General features: G+C 29.6%; 1 protein-coding gene across 2 annotated transcripts in view; it reads right to left on the reverse strand.

The window, feature by feature from the left end:
• The window catches only part of LOC113551186 (low-density lipoprotein receptor-related protein 2), a 64,977-nt gene extending 42,902 nt beyond the window's left edge, over window positions 1-22,075 (reverse strand). Inside the window, exon 1 of one of the 2 annotated variants that reach the window (XM_026953271.1) lies at window positions 21,498-21,618. In XM_026953271.1, the coding sequence (XP_026809072.1) occupies window positions 21,498-21,618 (121 nt within the window). Of the gene's footprint in view, window positions 1-21,497 lie in introns of both variants that reach the window. The other variant, XM_026953272.1, reaches the window with a different exon arrangement.
• Window positions 22,076-26,606: the final 4,531 nt, after the last annotated feature.

Raw genomic sequence — 26,606 nt, forward strand, 5'->3', positions numbered from 1 at the left:
GATGCATCGTCGTTGTGTGTGACGATGAACACGACGTGTGTTCAACAACGTGAATAATTGCCCGGTGAGATTAGTCGTCCAGCAACAGGTATAGGTAGGTAGGCATGTACGTAAAAACGTCCGAAATTCGCATTGTCATCGTAAACCGACGACGCCATTGCGCGGCAAGAGACGAGAAATAATAATAAGATGTAGGAAAAAAGAAAACATCCGCGTGACTATAAGAAAAATAAAATCATTAATACGCCATTTCGCGCGAGCGCGTGTGTGTATGTGCTTTGCACACTCGATAATTGCATCTATATACGGTGTATAATATTATTATAATATTATGTATACGACGTATAAATTCGTCGTACATGGATCGATAACAGACGTCCTTGGTTCATCGTTATTGACGCAAGTGCAACGCACGTATAGTAAGTCGTCCTGCAGGCAGAGCAGCATCACTTGGGCACTGGCACTGGCCATAGCTGCCTCGGAGACCTCACGTGAAACTATATTATATAATCATACAGGTACTTATCATAATTTTTCGTTCGCCGTAAAATAGGTAAAATATGTAAAATAATACAATATATTATAATAATATTATTATGTATAATATATAATAAACAAATACTATGGCAATTGACATACATAATATTATTTATAGAATGTCACATCGATTACACCATATTTGTACATATATACCCAACTTAATATTATATACAATATGTGACAATAACGAATAATTTGACATTTAAATGTTTAAATAAATTATATTCAACCTAAGGAACACAAAATCCAACATATTTAATGAAATTAATTTTGTACTCAAATAAAACAAAAACTTTACTATACCAAAAGTTACTATAACGATTATTTTTTCATAATGCAATGATAATTCAAAATCATACCTAGGTATTTAAAAAAAAAAACATTGTTTTGAAAAAAAGTGTTGACGGAAATATTCACGTTAAAATACGCTGTATGTGTAATATATACATAATATACGTGTACAAAAAACGCGTCCTGCAGTTATTAAAATAATAATACCCTCGTTAATGAGCCACTTTCTTTCATCGATATTGTACATTTCGCTCGTATAGGCATTCTATATTAGTATATTATTAGTATTATATTATCATCATCGTTGACGTAGTAATTTATTAAATTATTATTTATTACCGAGTTGGATGCATATTAGGTACATACCTTCTAACGACCTAACCCATAATATTGTAACAACCGGTAGTCGCTGTGGTCGATTACGGTTTATAGTATACAACCTTCTGTAGTTTTTTGATAGTGTAATTACTACGAATACACATAGACCATCCCTATAATGGTAAAATTATAATTATTTGCAGTTTTAAGTTTTGGTATAATTTATTCCCGTTAACATTAATCTCTGGATTATTGTTATTTGATCAGATACCTCAAAATACACTCCAAACAACGCCGATAATATAAAATATGAATGCCAGCAAAGAAAAAAAAGTGTTCCTCTATTATGAACCACAACCACGCATATATTATACACTACAATGACTTAACTTGAGGTAATTTATTCTTATTTTGGAGAATGGGGAGCAAAATAGACTAAACCCTAAATCGACACTGTTCATTACATGTAATAGCATTATATACAACAGCTAGTGTGTGTGTGTGTGTGTGTGTGTATTTTTAATGACAAATTAATAATTATACATAAAATGCACACAGAAAAATAATATTTAAGAGCATAATGCTTTAAAATATATATATTATATATATATAATATACATGTATACTATGTGTCTGCGGAAATAGGGTATACTATCACTATCTGTTTTTTAATTCTGTTTAAGGGATGTTAAACTAGACTAATGAACCATAAATGCCTATGTTTACATTTTTTTTAACACCTGTATTTTGCGCATACGCAACACAACTTCATTTTTTTAAATTTTAATCCTTATTTTGAATATCATTTTCGAACTAATCAATTTCTTTAAGTAATTTTGATCCATCAACATGTATTCTAAACCCAAAATTGACGAATTTAGAGATAGGTATAATTTTTAAAAAATCTTATTAAATTTGAATTTTTTTTTTTTTGTTGTACATATTTTTTATTCTAAACACCATATGATACATAAATCATGAAAATGCATGATCTATTAGTCTAGTTTAACGTCCCACAAACAGAAATAAAAAATATTTATAGAGTAATAAGTGATAAAGTGTACCCTGTTTCCGCGGATACACAATCATACTAGCTATCTCTATGTGTCACACTGCCCGACTACTCGTAAAAAATCTGCACCTTATATAATTCAAATGTTGGTCAATTCATAATTCAATACTTAGTGTTAAGATGTTCAAAACTTAAAAAATAAAAAGATTTAAGTTTAACTTAGATTTTTATTTTATTTTCAACACAAAAATTAAATTTCGCACATCTCATCACACGAACTGCGTTTAATTACTTCCATTATAATTCATAGGTATTAATTTATTTTATAAAATGTCTATGAAAAAAAAATATAAAACAATACTCGTATCACTTTTAAAGAATATATTCTCTTAGATTACACTCACTGTTTAATTTAAAAGAAATCTGATTATTTATAAATAATTTAGAGTATAGGTACTTCAGCATACACAATATATTTAGTTTTGTTTTCGTATGGTATAGTTTATACATTATACTTGGTATAAACAATTACTCCAATTTCGCTTAGCATTCTTTACAACCTTTTATTTTTTTACTTGATTTATAAAGTTCGTAATATGATGTTAATAGCCTATATCACCTTACTCAAGAATTAGACTATCAAATACAAAAATAGTTTATTAAATCCTACAGACAGTTCAAGAAATTAGCACGTTCAAATAAAAAAAAACAAACTCTTCAGTTTTATGATATTATAGTATAGATGTTATAATATTCAATTGGTTAGAGCTTAAACAAGAAAGCAAAATTATTTTTTAGCAAAACCTTTTAAACAAGATTTTAGTAGGCAAATGCCCCTTCTTTTCCACCTCAAATTACGCTTGTATCTGTATACACATACTGCAGAGCAGATCGATAAAAATCATTTTATTAGAAATTTGTTTATGTAAAAATCAATATAAACAAAATCTTAGCCACACAACTATAACAGAATTAATGAAAAACAATACAAACTAAAAATTAACTTCAAAATCATTTTATCAGAATTTTTTCAATTAAGAAATAAATTATTTTATAAATATTTAAGTTATTCTAAATTAATTCAATATGAAATCTAATCTTAATAAGAACTATTGATTTTAGAGCTTTTGGCCCAAAATAAATATTAAGTTTGGACATAATTTTAATTTTTTAAATAAAATAAAAATCGACACACTGGTATTCAATATACCGGGATTGTAATCCAAATATCTTTTTTTACGAGAGCCTAAAATTCTACAATATAATGTATATTATGGTCAATTTGAAATCTTACTTTTCTATTGAATTTTAGGACTGTTAAAATATTTAAATGATTTAATAGAATTTCTGCCAAAATGATGGAGGTACGAATAATATAATATATACATAGGTATTATGAAAAATAGAAAGATTTTAATGTTAGTTTTACAAAATTACATTTTAAAATTTTGCCTATACATACATATTTCTATAAATTTAACAATAATCAAATACATATACATATACATCAAAATTAACATCTATTCTGAAAATTATCCTATTTTATATTACAAACAATTGTAGTTGAAAACTGAAATATGAAATACCAATATAATTCATGAATTTTCAGTCTAATAGACAAAGCTACAAAATAAGCAAGATGGACGTTCCTGTAACAAATAATTTTCGAAAATAATCAGAAATTGTATACATTTGTTAACTATTATCTAGTTACGCATTACTTTCAGCTATAATACATTACAACATAATGGTATTATAAATATTTGCCAACTATTAAGAAATACTCCTCGTTAAGAACTTAGGTTATATTAATTAATAATGATTATTATATTATCTGTTTTCAGTTAATTGACAAAGGTAAAATAGCACTTGTTTTAAAATAATATATAAATTCGAACAGAATTACATGTTTACGTGTCATCATAATAACTCATTCACTTCAATATGATTGGAAAAAACAGAATAATTGACATGAACTATACAAATTTTGATAGTCAAAGGTTAACCACTCACTTCTAATTATTAATGCTTCTACTTTAATAAAATTAATTTTAATTTCTTATATCTATGTGTGTGCATAAAATACTATCACGAAACATATAAAATCTAATAATGTACTCGTAAAAATGTATTTTTTATGAGTTTATTTTTATCATTATATAGTTATATTTTCAATTATATAAACTATAATTTACAGACTATAACTCACTATTGATCCGAAAATATATTCACTTTTTAACTTCTAACCCAACATAATATTGTACAAATACAACTCAATACTTGTATACAATTATAAAGTATAACCCAGTTAAATTATGAATTAAAAAACTGTGTAAAACTTAATCTGAATTCATAAAGTATTTTTCTATAAATTAATTTAAAGATGTATCAACACTATCAACCAATAGCTAATTTATTCGAAATTCAAACTAATAAATTATATTAATTAGACTACATAGTTATATATATGATATAAGAATACCAGGGTACCATTACACATTAACCACTATATATCAGTATTTATATTCTAATCTCAAATCACGAATCTAATTTTTGGGTCGCAATGGTTTTTATATAATGTGTCACGAATTATAATTCGCATATAATTATTTCAGCATGATTGTTTTTTTAAATACATTTCCCCCAAAACAATTTAATGACAAAAAAGATCAATAGGTATTACATAAAACGATGATTGCGACAATATATTTGAATTATAATTTATACTCTCATTTTGTACAACACGTGTTTAAACCGAAATTATGAATTTCCACCTCAAGTTTTGTCGTTTTGAAGGGGCGTCTTAATCGTCACGGATCAGCGACATTTTGGCTTTTAGTTAAGACGATGATGACGATGGTGACGATAACGCCTAGCAAACCACAGACAGGTTGAAAAAAAAGATACATTTGAGCTTTATAAACGTTACGCTGACGACATAATATTATATAATAATTATATGTTTCAAACAAAACTCGAAACCTGGTAAACCTCAGAAAATTTTGGACAAAACTCGAACTTATTTCCCAGTTAAACCTAGTTGTGACCAACAAAATATGAGCAAGACTAAAGAAACTATAGGACATTTGAATATTTCACAACAGGTTTTTTAAATGTTAAAAATAAATAGCTATAAATATATTATTGTACAAATATAATTGTATAATATTATGCTTTAATTACAATAGTTCTGTTATAATGTTAATTTTAATAATTAAAAAAAATAATCATAAAGAAATTCACAAACTAATTACTATCGAATAAATGTATCATACATAAAATAGTACATAATAGTTTATTATAGGTAATAAAAATATATTTCTAAAGCATTTTTACTTTATAATGCTGTAAAGTAATCAAACGTAAATAGTTCCTAGTTTTGGTTGCACCCAAAGCATGTTGAACTGTCCAACTTAGCATAGGCGCAAATGGGGGGGGCTTTAGGGGCTAAGCCTCCCAAACACTTCAATAGCCCCCTCAAACATTTCCTAATTTTTTTTTAAGCTTTATCAGTATTATTATAGTTTATGATGCAAAATTCGTGTTCGTATTTTTAAGATTATGTAAATGAACAAATTTTATTTATCGTGGTATTATTTTTATTATTATTGTACATTTTAGACTTGTAGCCATAAACCATAACACCTACCAAAAACTAAGAATAATAAGCATTATTATTACGGAGTCTACTGTTGCAGCTCATATTGATATTTGGCTATAATACGTTTTCCTAAAAGTTATGTGGTGTATAAATGTATAATATATATTATATATTATAAATATAATTTTGAAAACTATTATAACTAGATGAAATAGCACATTTAAAAAAAGTGTTTAGAAAGTTTTATTTTCTGTCAATATTGTAATTAAGTAAGCAATATACGATATACCTATATGTTGTACTAAAAAATTGTTTAGGTGTTAATTACCTGTATAAATGCTTCAATGCTTCATTCAGTAGCTAAGGCTTCAGCCCCCCCCCAAATCTCAAACGCTATTTGCGCCTATGCAACTTGGACTCACTTAGGTTACCTAGACAATAGTCGAAATATGACTTTTTTTTCCCAAGTACCGTGGACTGGCAGTAATGAAGAAAAATAATTCAATAATAATAATATTTTAACAACGACCCGAGACGAAGTGACACGGCCGTTCAAATGAAGTGTATTTTTTCCAGCCACAGGAGGGCATCAACGATTATTATTATTATTATTATATACATACATAGTACGTTATTATTATTATAAGACCTGGGGGCTTTCGCACACGAGCGATGACCATCAAATTGGCCGGAAGAATTAGTTTAGACACTTCTTTTTATAGAGTTAAGTGATACGCACACACCATCGGTCCAGCGGTTGTTAACATTTATAGGTCGCCGTGTTATTAATATGATTATTATTGTTACGAAGAATAAGCTGTCACATATATTGTGGATGTTATAATATTATGTTAAATACGCGTGCGGGAAGTGCTACCGAAAATAATAATTGACGTATAACACACAACGGAACCATCATAATCTCGTCGCTCGGACGAAAATGTCTGACAAAAATACGCGAGTACCGCAGAAGTTGAAAGGTATTTTCGTTTCACTTAAAGTTGATACATTTAAAATACATTCTTCCGGCCAATATAACTTCCTATCCACGGCCATGGCGAATGACATACTAGGCTGATCCAATATTGCGCAATCAAAATAATGATTATTGTATTGAAGACCGCAAGCATTTTTTTCTTAAATTGCAATATTTATATATAATATACATTGTGCGCAAATAGAACGACTATTATAAAAATAACCTTTGCTAACGGAAACGCACAATTATTTTTATGACGTAGTTATTTTATTTTATATAATACTCTAACACAATACTGATACACTGCGAAATCGGTTCATTCTAAAGTCTTCAAACAAATCCGTATACTTATAATGAGAAACAAAGTGATTGTACACGAGTTCGATGTAGAATGTGCGTGTTACATTGTTACGGACCAATGCCTTTATTATATTATTCTAAGCTATATACCTATACACAAAACGCAATAATCGCACAGATAATAATTTATTATACGATGCAACAAAATGCCACAGTCGTGATGTAAAACAGTTAGCGTTAAAAAAATTGTCACTACGATGGGGCACGTGGCCAACGTCTTGTTAATACACACACACACACATATATATATATATATATATATTAACAAGCTTAAAAGAATTTACCGATACGGAAACTTGGCGACGATCTGTTACAGATTTGTCATGATTCTCGTTTACAGTACGACCGACGATATAACTAATTCGATTATTGCCGGGTTATCTGATGTTTTTCCTTTCTACTCGCTTTCCACCAAGTCACGATACGAACAATTCTTTGAACGTCTCCTACTTGGCGACAAGCCACTACAGCATCGCGACAGCGATCGATCATCAATTGAAAGGGATCTGGGGATATCGTTACCAACATCACGGAATGGCCCAAATAGTATTATGTGGGTAATCGATAAATATTCAATGACAATCGTAATAAATATAACATAATATAGTAATATTGTATTAAACCCTAGGACTCGACATGTCCATATATAATATAATATACTATACACTAAGTATATCATCAAACTCGATAATTGTAATAAATCGAATATCCAACAATACTGTAATGATTTATGTTATACACACACGACCAGACACCGTGAATATAAAATCGACGTGATATGTTGTAAATACGTGTATATAAGGTGATTCACGAACTATGTTCACACACCCCTTATTTTTTTTTAATAATGTATTTACTCTTATTCTGATTTTTGGAATTTTCAAGTATAATGAAAGACCATGTTTTTAAATACTTCGTTTGCTGTACCATTTTATGACATATAGCGATAAAAACTTCTGTTTTCAAATAAGAACATTCCTTTTTTTTATTGTTAAAAAAATAATATTTTTGAAAATTATTGTAATACCTATATCTAAATCAAAATTTAAGCTATTTGTTACAGAGTAATTAAAATGAAGTATAATAATACTATAAAGTTCATAGATAATGAATTTTAAAAATATAAAAATAATGTGCCTATAAATATTCAACTAATAACTCACTAAGCTCAGAAAGTTTTTAAAAATTATAAAATATTAATATATATATATATATATATATTAATAATAATTACTACAATAATAATTGTTATAATATATTTAAACCCATTATCATGAACTATTATCTTTACTACATAATGTTTAATAACTCGGAAACTACTAATTTTATTTCCAAAACCAACTATTTAATATTATTTTAAAATAACTTACAGAAAAATTAGTGATTTTCAATGTTAGAATTTTTTAAACAAAACTTTATATTATTGTCACAAAACACTACTTAACTAGTAGACAAATTTAAGTAATTGAAAATATCTTGAATAATTTATCATAAATAAAAAATTCCAAAAAATCAAAATTTGAATAAATGCATTATGAGAGTAAAGAAAAGAGAGTGAGCAATGCAGACTCAGCATATTATTATAGGTGATTCACCGTGTATCCACGAATTAATATTAGATTTTTTTTCATTTATTATGTGTATGATTTTTTTTTATTACTATTATTATTATTACTACATATGTATGTGTATAAATAAATTGCTTACGCGCATTCTTCAGTCAAAGGCAATCTCATAATCTATCGAAGAAGGGTCTGCCGATAACGGTGGTGTATGTATGTCTGAGTCTGTGTGTTGTCTACGTCATCGTCTACATACGCATGCACACACACATACACACACAGGTGTATTTTATATATTATTAATAATAATAATCGTACAAAGAAGCCGTCGACTCGCGTCTATTATGTGCGTACGCACAATGTACACAATATACGCACTAGCTAGCTGCGTACGATGTACGAAAGTATGCGATGCGTGTACCCCGCGGTTTCGACCTTGACGCGGCGATCGCACACTATCCGAAAAGGGTTCACCAACCCGAATAATTATACAGACTTTTTATCGCATAATTAATTGGAAACGGTTCCCCGGCGGGGAATTCAATTTCAGTATAATACAATAATAATAATAATATGTACCTAGTTCAATTAAAAAAGGGACGAAATTACGACGGTGTTTCGTGCGCTACGATATGGCGTTACACGATCATACACCTGTATATTACGTCTATAATATAATATTATTATACAACGAGCTTATAACTCACTTACACAGTCGGTGTCGCCGTCGAACATCGTACCATGTGTAGAATTAACACCATTGTATTAGTTAAAGTTACTTTCTCGTTTAACTCCTCATCGCGTACACACATTAATATAGTATACCTACTAAACAATAATATCAGCTATATACACTGCAGTCATTACGCCGAGATTTAATCAGCCAGCGTGCATACTGGTTGGTACGACGTGTAATCGAATCAATGTCAATTATTATAACACATTTTTGGAGTTCATAATTCGAAGCGTTTTATAACAGAATATTATACTACATACGTGGTCTAGGAACACCGTTCTCCAGACAAAATAATGACTTTCGAAATCTTTCGGTTTGCTTTTTTTTCACACATAATTATGTTTTTTCCTCAAAACCTAATAAGTTGTATTATAATTTATAGAACAAATGCGAAAAATAAACGACTCAACCATTCTTTGTCCAATTGCTATTAAAATTCACACTGAAGCGAGTAAACTCTCATCGTATAGATTTAATAGTAGGTACACCTATCCCCCAAAAAATATATACTTGGTAAAAAAAAATCCGCTCACTTTTTTTAGTAACAGTATTAAAAATTCGCACTTACGTGTGAAACAGTTAATTCACATCATTTTTTAATACGATGATATTCATCGTACATATTGTTCGAAATTAAACTTATGATTAATTTTGTAATTTTCGTTTATCTGTATAATACAAAAATCAATAAGATTGTAAAATAAAAACATATTTTTTAGTACAGATGTTTAACAATTTTACAAATCTGTCTAGATATACAACACATATTAAATTATTTAAGGAAACTTACCTCATATTAAGTATATAATTTAGCCAAAATACATCATAAATGTGATTATCATATGGGCATATAAATATATAATTATAAACAGTTATTCAATCCTAGCACAATTAAAAATAAATAAAACAAAATTCAATCACATTATGATGATGTTTTAAAAGTGGATCTAAATACACGTATAATCTATCAATAATTATTCTTAAATACTTTTATTTATTTTTGTAATTTTTGTTCTATAACCTATAGCTTGTAAAAAATGTGTATGACTATTGATTACTGATTAAGCAAAAATTATAAAAAAAAAAAAAAAAACAAAATCGTACTTAAATGTAAAACAACTACCTTGTGTAATTGATTATTTAAATGATTTCTTGTAAATAATTAATCAAATTACAATTCATCATTGACATTTTTCGCAGTATCAACTAATAACAATTAACTTTGTGAGGAGGTCACCGTTAAAAAATTAAACGAGAAAAACAACGCAAAACCATGCACAAAAGATTATAGATACAAGTACATGAATATAAAATAGGATATGTACCGTAATCTGCATTCTGTACAGCACAAAACATAATAATTTAATAGGTTTTTATGTAATATGTGTGTGTGTGTGTGTGTGTGTATGTGTACAAAAAGAAGCCGGACGAATAGTTAAAATGATGACACATCACACAATCAATCACATATACTATGACCAAACAAAATTGAATCTCATAATACTTGTGATTTGTATTTTTTTTACTGTGTTCATAGTAAGTGAATAATATAGTTTGTATACCAAAATAATAGTACTCAAGTAAGACAATAATAAATACAAATGTTATTTGTTTTGGTCATAAACCTCATCGTATAATTTTCAAGAAAAAATATATAATCTTTTATGTTATTCTTCACTTATTATAAAATAGAAAATATTATTTAAATTGATACTTTCTACGCTGTGTGTAAAAACAATAATGTGCAATACATCATACACTGATTAGAATTTTAACTATATTAGTATAGTATTATATTACGCTGCAGTGGAACATTTAGGGATTATTTTCTGTTCTGCAGACTTTAATTAATATTAAAATATTTGTAGAAGCTATTTTGAAACGAAAAACTGTACCAAATACAATAGTAACCTTTTTTCAAATATTCAAAAATAATATAGGTACCTTCAGAATACTTTTGACACAATAAATTAAAATATTCAGTCACTTCTGAGCATTAAATACCTTCGTTATAATACTAGATATACCGGGGTATCTGATATAGAAAGTAAATTTGTAATTTTTATAAAAATTATACAAAACAATTATATTATCATTAATTTTGAATTATTTTTATATCGTAACAATATTACATTCACACTTTTAGAGTGTTATAAAATTTTAACATTTACAAATCTACGTTCAACAGTTGAAGTTTAGTTTTGTTATTACAAACAGCTTTAATATTATAGGGAAGAGTGAATGAACTATAAATAGTCAATATTTTATTATAATAGAATATTTATCTATTATAAAACTTAAAGATAACAATAACATAATTATCTCTATTCCCTCAAAGAACTTTTTCAACATTTCTAACTTTGAAACGAGTTATAAGTTTATAAAAAAAAATATATTTTTGTTATATTATTTATTTTATGGATATAGCCCATAGTTTTAATAGTATTTTTCATGTAACTATAGTTATTTATCATGCTTAAAAAGTTATAAATATATACTATATAGTTACAGTTTAAATTATTACTTAATTTATGTTATAAAAGTATCATATTATTTGTCTACTGTGAAATCTAATTAAGTAATTAAAACTAATTAAAAATATCGATGAAATATAATTAATAAAAAATAAATAATTGAATATAAGTTACTTAAACCACGTGGTATGTTAAGTATTATTAATTACTCCCACTGCAATTCTAATCGAAACATTTTACTGGATAAATAAAAATAATTATTCAATTTAAATTTAAAAATAAAAATACATAAATGTAATAATATTTAAGCATATATTATAGCTGTTATTAAATATTAGTATATTGTCTAAATTTAGTGTTATTTTAATGGTTAGGTACTGTAATTGATAACACCCTGATTAAAATGAGAGAAAAATAAAAATATAAAAATGTTTTATAAAAACAACAATTTATTTTTTAATAATAATTTCTATTTAAAAAATATATTTGTACTTATTAGGTACAATAGGTACATTTTACATATAGGTGTAAATACAATTACTACTTAACTACTTAAGATTGTTTTGATTAACTGCCTCATGTTATCACTAAATATTTAAGCTTTATTCTGGATAAGACATAGGATTAATTGCTTACTTTGTTGTTTAAATCGACACTACGTGAGTTTTAAACTTATGTAGTGATGTGTGTTTAGAAAAAAAAGCAAAGCTGACAAAGCTACTATTTTGATGTATTTTTTAAAATCATTATTCAAAACCGAAATATATTAGATGAATTTGTTTAAAAGTAGGTTAAAACACATTGCCAGTAAAATATAATTTAAAATAAATATGCAAAATATAAGGTACATATTAAGGTGTTAATATTAAATTTAACATATTATACTTGTGTATATACTAATAAACTATACATACCTAATAATACCTGTATACTATTGCATTATGAACATCTACAATATTATGTATTTATAAATGTGTAATTGTATTTATCGTTAAGCTTTGGTGATCTCTTCATGGCCAATAACTAGGTCACCCCTTCCCCGGTGGTCCGCGTGCGTTGTGGACAAGTCCGATTTTCACGGTCGCTACTGACACACATCGAACATACGAACCGACCGACCGGATATCCGATTGTACAACGGTTTCGAAAATAAAATAGTAAAAACACTATATTCCTACCCTGATAACAATAGCGAAAAAAATTGAATAGGTATAAATTTGAAATAGTTTTTTATTACAACAACAACGACCACTCAGATAAAAATATAATAATAAAAAACCTAAATGTAATCTCATTGTAATTTTCAATTCATAAAATAGGCTCATTAACTTTTTTTTTTAATATCCTAAAAATGTATGTTTACATTGACATTTGTATTATTTCAAGCATATATCAGACGTCACCATCACCACAGTATAATGATATTATTTTATATATGATAGTAATAATAATAACAATAATAATTTAGTCCGTGTGACACACTTGCAGACTTCTCTTCTTGTATACTTCATATGTCGAATAGTAAAATTGAATTGTTTTGTAAACCCGACGCCACCGTAAGTGTGTCATCGGTTGATTATTATCACATACAGTGTCGCGTCTACGGCATAGGAAATAAATAAATGTCCGAGTGTCATTTTTCAATAACAACAACACTCAGGTTAACATCACTCGATATTTTAAACAACAGTTTATGGTTTACAGAAAATAAAAATTGACGAGTAATATCGCGCTTAGTGTATAGACTATAGAGGTATGTAAAGCATCACTAATATAGGTGTTGTAGATACACATTTTTTTTTTTACACTAGAGGTACTATTGGGTACGAAAGGGCCACATTTTAACGGACAATTTTAAAACTATTATTACTTCTCAATAGACATCTATAAAAGCTCTTTCAATACGTTATTATAAAAACGAACTATATACCGTGGTATATAATATTAGTATATTACTACTAAATAAAGTCCAAAATTAAACCTATAGGTGTAAAAATATTTAAAAATGAACTGGTTACAAATTATCAATTATTAAATTTAAGTTCCAACAAACAAACTATTTGATCAATGTAAGAATGTAAGAGTGTTTGAAAACAAAATTAAGAATACTAATCACTTACTCGTAGTAGTTGATGCAAAGTGTATCAATTTCTACGTATATCCGACGCTATTTCTGAGGATCATCTCATCAAAAATTCTTGAATTCATTTTAATTCAAATTTAAAGATTTTAAAAATATATAAACATATAATTACTTATTTAATAAATTATTCGATTTAATATTTTTTTTATTTTTTTTTTTAAACTATAAACATCTATCAATAAACGTACGATAATATTATTTAAATACATTTAATTAGTTACCTAGAAGCTATTTTATTTTTATTTTGTATTCTTATCTATTTAATATGCTAATTATCCATCTATACATGTTGTCGGTTTAGTAAGTTATTTTTATTCTTTAAATATAAATTTAAAAACTTTCATTAAATACAAAAATAATAAGGATTACAGGTCTTTTAATTGAGAAATAATGACACGCAGATAAATAGTTACTATGAATTCTTGGTCGATTTTAATTAGTATTTCATGTAAATTGTAATCAATAGATATTCAATTAGTCGAGACAATATATCGTAATAACTCATGTATTTACTTTAATCTATAGCTAAGCATATATAATTTACCATGTGCATTAATGGGCCATACATACATAATTTAGATTATAGGATATTTATTAATGATATGTATGGGTTAGATTTATTTTCCTTTTTCCTTCTCTCTTCACTATATTTCTCGCCGGCCATATTTTCGTTGACCGTGACTGCACTTGTCCGTATCATTTCTGTATTCGCAACAATAAGTAATGCGATACCCGGCGATACCGATAGAAAAATGACCGCAATTCATCTCTATGAAATGAAAATTTATTACGTCGTCAACGGGTAAAAATCTATTACTGTATCGTGATTGAATTTTAAAAACCTGCATAAAAATGAAAAAAAAAAGAAGAATTTTTTGTTGTTAACGTTATGTTATTTTATTGAATCTGCGCGAGAAACAAGATCACCTTGAAATATAAAAAATCGTTAATTTATGAATTACCACAATTTATTTTAACTCGTTTTGGTAAGTAGTTACATAATATTTATTAACATATTAAACCTAATGATGAGGAATGTCAGAGAGAATACAAATAAATAAGGTGCATTAAATATCTAATTAATAACTAATATATTCGAGTTCATCTCATACAGTCATACATAAATACAATACTCAGCGAATCAAGAAATTGGTGTAAATAAATGTTTGCTCAAAACCTTTTAAAATAACCGGATACAACGTGCGATGAATATTAAATATATTTCGTTAGTCGATTGTTTCGCAGACCACGTGATGTTTAATAACATAATAGGAAGGTATATTACCACTAGACATTTTAGTGGGCGGATAAAACATCCATTGTTGTCTTACTCTCAATTCGACAATGAAGGTACCGACGAAGAAAATAAATAATATTTTAATCGTTGTACATTTTTTGCATACTATATTATATCCGTTGCAGGTGGTATGTGTAAGGGCGTAGAGGTGATCAATCGATCAATAAAAAGTTAAGTCTGTCGCTTAGAAACCGACATGTCAACAAACACTATTATCTACCATTAAGGTATAAAATCTGTTATAAAAAAAACTATAAGCGACGTCTTAATATTATTTCATTCGGATGAAATTCGTTGGTCTATTATTGTGTTGATTCAAATAATATGCGTGCTTTATACACGTGCATACCGCAAATGCCATAGGGTATGTATAAATAATACTTGCAAACGCACGCTGGCATCATTCGTCTCAAAAAATGTAATATATGGCCAATCTTGTCCTATATGTGTTTGATTCGAATAATAATAGTACTTACACTTGTCGCGACGTTTTTTCATAATTATTGCAAATAACGATAATACAATAAGCGCAATATTGCGCAATCCGATTCATACACATTATTAAAGCAACATTAAAATATCACGCAGAGGGACACCATACATATATTTATGTTGCGATTTTATTACCTATATTATCTATAAATCTTATATGTTCAAGTTCAATATTCCCCAAAGTATAGTAGCGTACGCGAATATGATAAACGTATAATAACAGATCTCATGGTCGACTGTTTATATATATTTCCGTTTGTTGCAGTTGTTGTACATATAACATATAATACCCAAATGGTATCTATCACACGTTATCGTCACACGGAACTGTAAGGAAAAAATCGTATTCTTCGATTTCTTACCGACAAAAAATAACGTCTGTATGTGAATACTCATATCGGAATAAATGTATTATAATAGTCGTACAAAGTATAGAAAAATACGAAATCGTTTCTCGCAATAAACCCCTCCGAACATTTAACGGACATTTATACGTCATAATACAAGTACCTAGTCTGTAAAATTAACTATATAGATAACACCCATTGTTACTACCTATGCGTAGTAGAAGCATAAAATAATTTTTTACGAATGTCATAGTCAAGACTATGACAAGAATATAGTGTAAGTATAAAATGTTATTTCAAATACTTATACCTATTATACGGTTATAAGTTTGAAACAGACTTTGCGGTTGTTTAGAAATATTGTTTTATTCAAATATATTATAATATTATGGATGACATTGTCGTTGTACGTGACGCATAATAAACAATTTGTTTTTCGTTCATACGTCGCAGATTTACCTTTGAAAAAATTACCATTAATCAGACAATATATCAAGCAAGATTTCCTCGCCACCGATCGGAATTGCGCAAACCCATAGGTGCTGCCATATATTATCAATATACTGAAATATCGTGGTGTATCTTTTCGACGACAACCAAAAATAAGCGAATAAGTTTACAGAAAGTGAATTAAATATTTAGTTAACACTGTACCAGGCTGTACGAGAAAAACTGTGATCTGTCACAACGTTTGCTACGCTGCGAAAGCCGCCCACATTACAATAGTAACCGACGTCCTTCGTTGTTTAGATACCAGTAAAATTGTTACGATAAGAACCTTCTTTAAAAGAAGCGTAAACTATACCTAAAAAAAAAGTAATCCGTAAACTTCGTCGGGTTAACACCAGTGTGCGTGTGTGTGTGAATGAGTCAACAGTGTACAAGGTGGTGCATAACGAAAATTTAACGTACCTACAAACAGTACAAATTACATAAGAAAATGTCAAATCCTCGCGATACGCTCCGTATAATAAACGTAACATATATTATGTTGTTTACGACCTGCTGTTCGAACACCCCCACATACACATCCCTGCTCGTCGCGTCGTGCATTATTGTTGTCGTTAGTACGTGAAGTAATACATTTGATATTGTTGAAGAAAAAAAACCTAACGAAATCAACGCCGGGGCGTCACAATGGAAAAAATAATACATAAATAGCCGGTTTACCTTGCCCTTTCTGTGACGTGAAGTCTGATAGTTTCGTAGAAAAAAAATGTCATGGTTTTTTCGTGCCGTAAGTACAATGTGTTTTTTCGAATACGGAATACGCAATACGAGTGTGCGCGCGCATATGCGCAACAAGAGTATAAGACTCGCGAGGAAAAAGCGCGTCGGATGTGTGTGCGGTGGTGGCGTTATTATATTGGCTAGCGAAAAACCGGTTGTCCCGGGAACCCGTTCCGAGAAAGAAATCCAATTGCATAGGCCATCGAGACTGATTAGATAGGTTTTCGTTATCAGCACCACGTTTATTTTTCTACAAACAACCGTATTACAGCGGGTTTTTTTGGTAACACGCCAACTTTAATACATTGAAACACTTGACATGTCAACCGTGCAGAGGCGTTTAACACTTAGAAAACTATATGAATATAATTTACGGAAGAAAAACAAAGGCATAATTATTATCAACATATTAATATAAAAATATCCGCTTTCTAAATCCGAAATTTATAACACATCGATTAATATTATAACAATAGTTTACGGTCAAATTAAAATAATTTTCTATGTGTATACTTAATATTACAGTTAAACGACCTAATACACGTGGGTGTAATATTAAAATCATTTTTATCATACCCCTTTTTGAAATCACACAAACTTGAAAAAAATTTGGTAATTCGCAGAGATGGTTTAATCTATTAATCTATACTCTGTAGTTTATTACTGAAAAATACGTATTGTATTTAAGTAGTCAATTACGTTAATATTTTATAACGGTGTAGGTAAATAAGATCGTGTACGTGTTATTATAATATTCGTCGTTGATATAACGCGTTACTGCGACGAACGACTATTATATTTAGAATATACCTGTTTGCTCAGAATTAGGATGTAAAACTATACCAAGTGTAATAAGCAGAAACTATGAATTAAATTTAAAAAAAAAAACTACCGTTTTCCTCGTAAAATTATTGTGTATTGTTTTTTCTTTCGTTCCACTATTCATTGTACCTAAAACCAGTATAATATTGACGACCAGTACTCACGTAACGGTAGTGACCGGTTTTTTAATCGTCATTTAAATCCACGTTGTTTTCGAGCCGGGCCCAAAGAATCATATATTAATTATCATTGTGTACATCGCTCACTCGTTAACAGTACGAGGTAGTATCTTTATGGGGGTGAACCGAAATACAATAAGCGTTATAAGGGTAGGGAGGCATCGTCATCATTCGCTACAGCACTACACTATGATATGATCTTCTCTCCTCGTAATCACGGGTAGAGTATATACGGAAAACTGATGATTCCAGACGGTCACGGTACAGTGTGAACACATTTTATCCGGCCCGCAGACAAAGGATAAATAACACTATTACGACCAAATTATATGTGTTATAAATTATTGTAAATTATTATTTATGTTAAATATTATTGGTTTTTAAATAATGTAAATATGTACTTGAAATTTTGATGACCCGCGAAAAATTGTATGATTCCTTATGTGGCCCTTCAAAAATATTAATTGGTGACCTCTGGACTATATAGTGCATTATATCCAAGATTATGAATCATGTATGTAGGTTCGATCATCCTGCGTATATTATTTTGTTCATTGCATCGCAATGTTAAAATAACATAATAACATTCGTACAAATGCATGCAACATTTAAAAATAATTTCATTATCGTCTACATTCAATTTAAAATAGATTTCAAACAAAATTTGATACTCGATCAATTTTCACGAGTATTCGCAAGTCGATTTCGAGTCAACGGTCAGCCCGAAAATAATAATGGTAAAAAAAATATAGAGAAAGACAAGCAACAAATGAACAATTAAAACGAAATTCATTATTTAATTTTCATTCTATTGTGAAAAAACATTGAATGGTATAATAACGAGCGAAAAGTAAATAACTAAATTAGGTATTTGCACAATACTATAAAGTAGAAAACCTGCGATACCGGTGTAATAACATAATAGTCAGCAAATAATATGGTCTTAACATACCTACTTAAAAGATAATCACACAATGCTATTTGTACGTGAGAAAGTATGTTCGTAAAAATGTTTTTAGTTGCTGAAACTTCTGGTATCCAACTTTTTTATCTGTAATCCACCTCTTCCAAAACCCTTTGTCAGTGATTTTTATGATAACATTTAATTTTTGTGATTTTATAAAAAAAAATTGGTTTGTGTATAGTGTTATCTACTAAAGCTTGTAGCAACAAATCGCAAAACATTTAAACTCTTTAATTTACTCATTATTATAGTTTTGTAACATGTTAACAGCCCGCAGTTTTAAGATCGATCAAAATAAATATGATAATCGGTCGCTTAACGTGAAATAAGTAATAACCCACGTTCGCAAAATCAAAAAAACATATAACTATTTGAAAAAGCTGTTTATGTTTATAGTACAACTTAATACATAAAGGTATAAATATATTTAAATACATTATGTAGAAATTAATATTGTACTCCAAAAACAAGATAATTTGTTTTTATTTTAAGTGTTAGGTGTTTAATTTTTATAACGGTTGCTTTAAGCATCGTATATTTATACTATATTTAATAATTACTAAATAATTAAAAATTAAAATATATAATAAACAATTGTGATTATAAGTTGCAGCGTAATATTTTCAACTAAAACATATAGTTAACAGTTATTATATTATTCCATATTTATCAAACTCATCTAACATACAACCAGAATATTCTTTTGTTAAATCATTGTGTTTCTAAATTCATTACATTAGTTCGTGACGTTGTTGTGACATATAAATACCGACGATAAATTGAATAGAAGACTATTATATTATAAGTAATAAATCATTACTGAAAACCTAAACAAACTCGCAAATAACTGTAAAGAAATAATATTATTATAATGTCTACATATTAGGTAATTTATATAAGAGATAATCATCGGTGAACTTCGAAGTTCAATCGGTGACGGTGAGTATCCCGTATCAACGAATAACGAGTTTATCGAGGCACTTATACCTATCAATTATCGCAGAGTAGCATTGCAATTTTTTTTCATATTCATATTATTATAATACACAAACCGTACACCTGCGCAACCAGCACCGACGATCGACATGCACTCATACACAATATACAACCGGACGACCTACCATAGGGGGGTTATAGAAGTGGTCACAGGGGGTATTCAAACTATTCGTTTTCAGTCAAACATAGGTAAACTCTAACCTTGTACGTAGATTTGTTCCTTCCAAAAACTGAATAATAAAGCAAGTTTAAAAAATTTATATCAGTTAAATACATATAATAAATTCACGCGACCTGATGAATTTTTTAAAGATCATCCTGTTTACCTGTTACTGCCTTTTTTATCACCTTACCTATTAAAAATGTTCTGAAACAATGTATTTCTGTCTGAGTTTTCTATACTAAAAACCCTGCGTCTCAAGTCTCAAACGTAATCCATACACGAAGTGTTATGGTATAAGCATAACACCAAAAAAACAAATCGGTAAATCCAGTATTTCAGTGGATCATATACGTCGTATACTAACTTAAGTGCCGCCGGCGGGATTTCCGTTAGGTACACAATACACAGATAATATCACAGTCGTAACGCGTTACATTGTTGTCGGGATATAGGTAGGTACGTATTCAAATCGTTGGCCGGCCGGCGACCGCGTAGTAAACGATCCATGGAGTAGGTGGCGGTGGCAGGACCACAGTTACGATGATAGTAATAATAATAAATAATAATAAAAAATAAAAAAAAAACCCGTCTCCTCATAATATAATATAATATAACAGTGTTGTAGTAGTATAATATAAGAGACCCCGCGGGCGGTTGATTGATGTAATTGTATCAGAATCAGCAGATCCCTCCACGGCGTTCGACGACAAACTCACGCGCGTTTATTATTCACACCGCAGACATACAAATATCTATTATAACGACGACGTACCTACACGACACGGGCCACGGTACAATCCGTTTCTCTGGTTACCTTTAGTCCTATCTATTTCATTTCCACTAGCGATGTTTACATGGGTTCCAGGGAATCGTTTCGCCGTATCTAAGTTTACGGACTTGACACTTATCATTTATACAATGATAATAAAAAGTAATCAGGTATCCGATAATAATATTAAATTTTGATTTAAGAAATAGTTTTCGAACTCACCAGCGTCTCGACCGTATCCCGCGGCCGCCAACAGGAGTACCGCCGCGGTGGCGGCCAAGACGTGCGCCGAGCGCAACGTCACCACTGCCGCCACCGTGCCCGGCGTTCGTCGGGTCACCATCGCCCCGCGCGCGCGTTCAAAGTGGTGCGGGCGCGGCCGGTTCAGAACATTACAGCGGGCCGCACGTTCCCGGGAAAACCCGCGTCGGCGGCGGGATAATAGGCGAACGGTCGCGCACAGGCACACGCGCGCAAACGGCAAAAATCTGAGGAAACGGACCGAAAACGAACGACAATCGCGAAGGCGGTTTTATTTATACTATTATGATTCCGATCGTCGCGTGTCGGAGTACTGCTACAGCACACTATACTTACACGAGGGAGAGTATAATGCGCGTCTATGACGGATTTCGTACTACGATTATTATTATTATTATTATTATTTTTATTAACACGACGCACAAATAAACGATGGTCGGACGACGAAACGTGAAACACACGTCGTGGTCGCGCGCGCGCGTACAAGTCACTACTATAAACAGTATGAACTACCGGTCGGCGGACACGTCGCGCGGCACTACCTACTTGTTGACTGCGTTTGCCGCCTCTGGAATGAGCCGGCCGCCGCCGCCGCCGCTGCTCTCTCCCCCGTACGCGCACGCACGCACGCACGCACGCACACGACTCCGGCACGGGTTGCACGCACGCACACTGCGGCCGAGTGCGCGCGACGACCGACGGACGGACGGACGACTGCTTCGGACGTCTTTGGACGGCGACGCGATGACGTCCCGGCCGGATCGTTTATTATCATCTCGATTCACGAGTGTGGGTACGCGTTTGCCGTAGGTAAGTTATTTTTCCCGTACAGGTACACTGCTATCAACACACGGTCTCGGACGACAACTGGTTCGTCTTCGGGTGGGTATGTGGATAGGGGACGGCGGGCGATCGTGTGTTTCGTTTTCCTCCAGCCCCGGCCGGTGCAAACGGCGCCGCGTATACGCATTCTACACCGCCGCAGAACGTCCAGCCACCCGCCGGGCGCCAACGCGACCGCGTTGCAGGTAAAATATAATAATAATTCTTAAGAGCGACGATGAGGGGTGGTATATGTACAGGTCGCAGGTTGGGCACTCGAGTACAGAAAAATAATCCCACGTTTTTTCGAGTGCCAAACGTCGTCGCCCGTCGGTTATTGCTGTCGTATTTTTTGCCAAACGACTTTGCGCGAACGACGGTTAATATTATTTTTTTAGTTAGAAATTCGGGGTTACAGGACGAGCGATTTTAAGATAAGATTTTATAGTTAAGCTTGTTAAATTTCGTGTTGAAATGGCCGAAAAGGACATAGTAAAAATTATAAGACGCGTGCACAACAAAACAGACGTTTATTGATTTATTTGTGATAACTGAACATCGATAGTGTCAATACAAAAATACATAGATAGAACTATTTACTATAGACAATAGATACATCGTTTAATAAACTTTTATAAAGTATACATATACCTACTTATGTAAACTTATGTATTGTTAACATCCCTAATATACCTACAATAATTGTATAGTGATTGTGAATTGTGATGCAAAAAATATAAATAAATAAAACAGTTAACAAAAAAAAAAATTAACTGCAAAAGACGATAAGATGCTTTCGAACTTAGGAGCATGCAACTTCGATAAGATGTAAACATGTAACCGTTGTCGACTGATACACAAAAACACACCAAATATACATTTATAAATAAATTAAATACATACTAAATGGACGATAATTGATAAAATTGGAGCAAACAAAATATATTTTATGTAATAACTAATAATTTAAATAAAAAAATTGCAATTAAGTTTACAAAATACCTCAAAATGGTAACACAATACATAAAAATGTAAAACACCTCTACATTTTAAATTCCTAGAATTCTTCGTAATTAAATTACTTTTCTAAGAAAAGGTTATTTGGCCCTTTAGTTAGCAAGTGACCAATTTCTTATTATTATACCTATCAATAAATAAGAAAAACAAGAATATTTCCCTACACGGAAAATAAAATATATAATATACTCATACAACCAATAACCTTCTAATATTGAGTCTTTACTCAATGACGTGTATTTTAATATTTATATATACTATTTTATTATACTTAATATAATGCCTGTACAGTATAATATCTACATCGTTACAAAATAATATTTAAAAATCGATTAATTTATATTATATAAAAACTAAGGATTATTTTTCTTCGCAAGATCTGCAAGTCAAATCCGGTAAAAGTTTCAGAACCACTTATTTAAAATAAGTACTTACATAAAAATTATAAATATATTTATTTTATAAATAAGATACGAGCCTATTGATCGTATTGTGCACATGAAACCAAAATCTGACCGTACCTAATAATCAATATCTTATTTCAGGGCCGTAGCAAGGATGAGGCGACTGAGGCATTTGCCTCGGGCGCCAATGAAATGGGGCGCTAAACTTTGATAAATTGTTTAAATTAAAATATTATTCTACCGATTTATAGTATTCAAAGAGCATTTAAAAATGTCTTACTTAAAAAAAAATATTTAACTATTCAATTACACTATTTGTAACTGTCACCGGGAGCACTAACTCCCGATGAAGGCTCTAATAACATACTAAAGTTTGTATGGCACATAATGCATTTTAGCATTTATTCTTACTTAAAACTCACGTCTTCTGCAGTTTTATTCCCTGCTGTTTATTTATTTTATTTTGTTTGAGTAACCCAGAGTTATATCCAGGCACAAAACACTTAAGACTTTAAGAGCAGTCTTGTAAAGTATTTAAATACAGATGTTTGGAAACTAGTATTTAAATACATTTTGAAATATTTTTATGTTATTCCAAATACAACTTTTTAAAGTATTTTTAACTATTCTGATTACATTTTAGAAATATTTTTAAACTTAATACTTGTATTTAAATATTATAAATTAATCAGTTTTATCAATTTCTTATAAAAATAAATAATAAAATGTTAAATATTAAAAAAAAAGTTTAGATAAAAATTTCCTTTATAAAAGAACATATTTTAACTGTTTTGGGCCAACATACTATTATCTTTAAAAATCTCCAGAGAATTGATTGTAAAATGTTTAAAATTTACAGTATTAGATAGGTAGGGTTTAGGTATTTAGATTTGTAAAAATTTAAAAAAATACTTTGTGAGTATTCGTATTCGTTTAATACATTATTTTATAAGTATTTTAAAAGTATTTTTAATACTTTTTTACAAGACTGCTGAAAAGGCATATTAGATAAGTAAAAAAATAAATTTCAAACGTCGTTTGCACAAAAAGAGTATAAATTATTATGAGATTTATTTTTTATGTGTCAATTAAAATGAGTTTTAAAAAAATTACTAGTTGAGTACTTCTCTAATAAACAAATATATAATAGTTTAACATTTTCAAAATAAGATTTTTTCGACGAAAGGGGGGCGCATATACTCAAACTTGCTTCAAGCGTCAAATGAGTTTGTTACGGCTCTGAGTCTTATTTATGTACTGATATTATGTTGCTATTCAGATATATAAATATTTGAATACATATTTCATTATATAACGGACAACTACGCCGTGATAATCGTAATGGCATAGTGCAGAGGTCTGATAAATTCGGCGTCGATTGTTCGGTATTGCTATTACCCGTCCTAGCTGTGTCGAATCATTTTAATTTTTAGAGGGTTAAAATGACTTTTAGTGGATACGCTCCTTATAGGTTAGTACATACACTAACACACTGACTAATACAAAAACATTTAAAGTGTGTATTAGTATACAACTATATTATTATCATAATATACATATATACATATATATATATATATATTATATATTATTACCATCATAACAAACATCATAAAAAAGTTTATATTTAATAAAACACAGTTTTCTATACCTTAAACGGCTGTATCAATGATCAGTATCAACATCATAATCAACTACATATATATCTACTACCTAGACACCTAGTATTCTATTATCTATTATATAATACTATATATATATATATGTGTGTGTGTGTGTGTGTTGTAGGGAGGTCTGACAAACATGGCACTGTTGCTATTACTAAAAACCCAAGTAAATCAAAAATAATGGTATACGTTACATTGTAATTATATGGTGCAGTGCAACTACTTGCACTTATATTGAATATTATGCTGAAAAAAAACTAAGACCTATGTTTTAAAACAATTTAGGGTCATTATTAATGTATAGAAATGTATAATGTATATTGTAGAGACGTAAAGTCGTTGAATTTTCCTAAATGTCTTGTAAAGATAAACCTATATAAATAAATCATAGAAAAATCCCAACACATTTTTTCACAAATTAATAATAAGTAAATCGAACCATTTATTTACGTGTCAATTTATCATTTAAGAGTTTAATACATATAAATACGATTAATTTTATCAAAACTTTAATATCAAATTTTTAATAAAAAAAACGTATTAAAATATTTCTTCAGCGAAAAAGACACGAATAAAAATCCCCGTATAAATGTTAAATCTCAAATATACATCTCAATGAAAAAGTGGTACATTTTACCAGTTTTTATTTTTTTTATCCTTGGAAGTTTTTAAAGTTTTAAGTTTGGTAGTTACTCCCTCATTAGCCAGACCATTTATCTTTTGCTTTATAGTTAAAGATATTTTCTTCTTACGGTGTTATACGTACTTAACATTTTAATGGTATATTATTCCTTTTAAAAAATTTTAATTGGTTAAGTATATATTAAAAAATAAACACTAATATATATTTTTTAAATAGGTATTCAAACACAACATGATAATATCCATAATATAGTCAACGTAGATATAGAATAATGTAAATTACATACTGCAGGCAAGAGCAAGTATAGCCGTACAATTGTATTTTTTAACACGTGATTGAATTGTTATTGTTTTTTTATTTATTTAATAATATAATGTATGAATATAACAAAAATAAATTCTGAGACTAGAAATCGTATATTATTTATGCAATATTATTTACTAGGTAGTCAACATATTTAACGTTAAATTTATATTAAGTAGTAATTTTGAACATTATATCTAAGCATAAACAAATA

This window comes from Rhopalosiphum maidis, chromosome 2 (assembly GCF_003676215.2).
Source record: "Rhopalosiphum maidis isolate BTI-1 chromosome 2, ASM367621v3, whole genome shotgun sequence".
NCBI classification, from domain to species: domain Eukaryota; kingdom Metazoa; phylum Arthropoda; class Insecta; order Hemiptera; family Aphididae; genus Rhopalosiphum; species Rhopalosiphum maidis.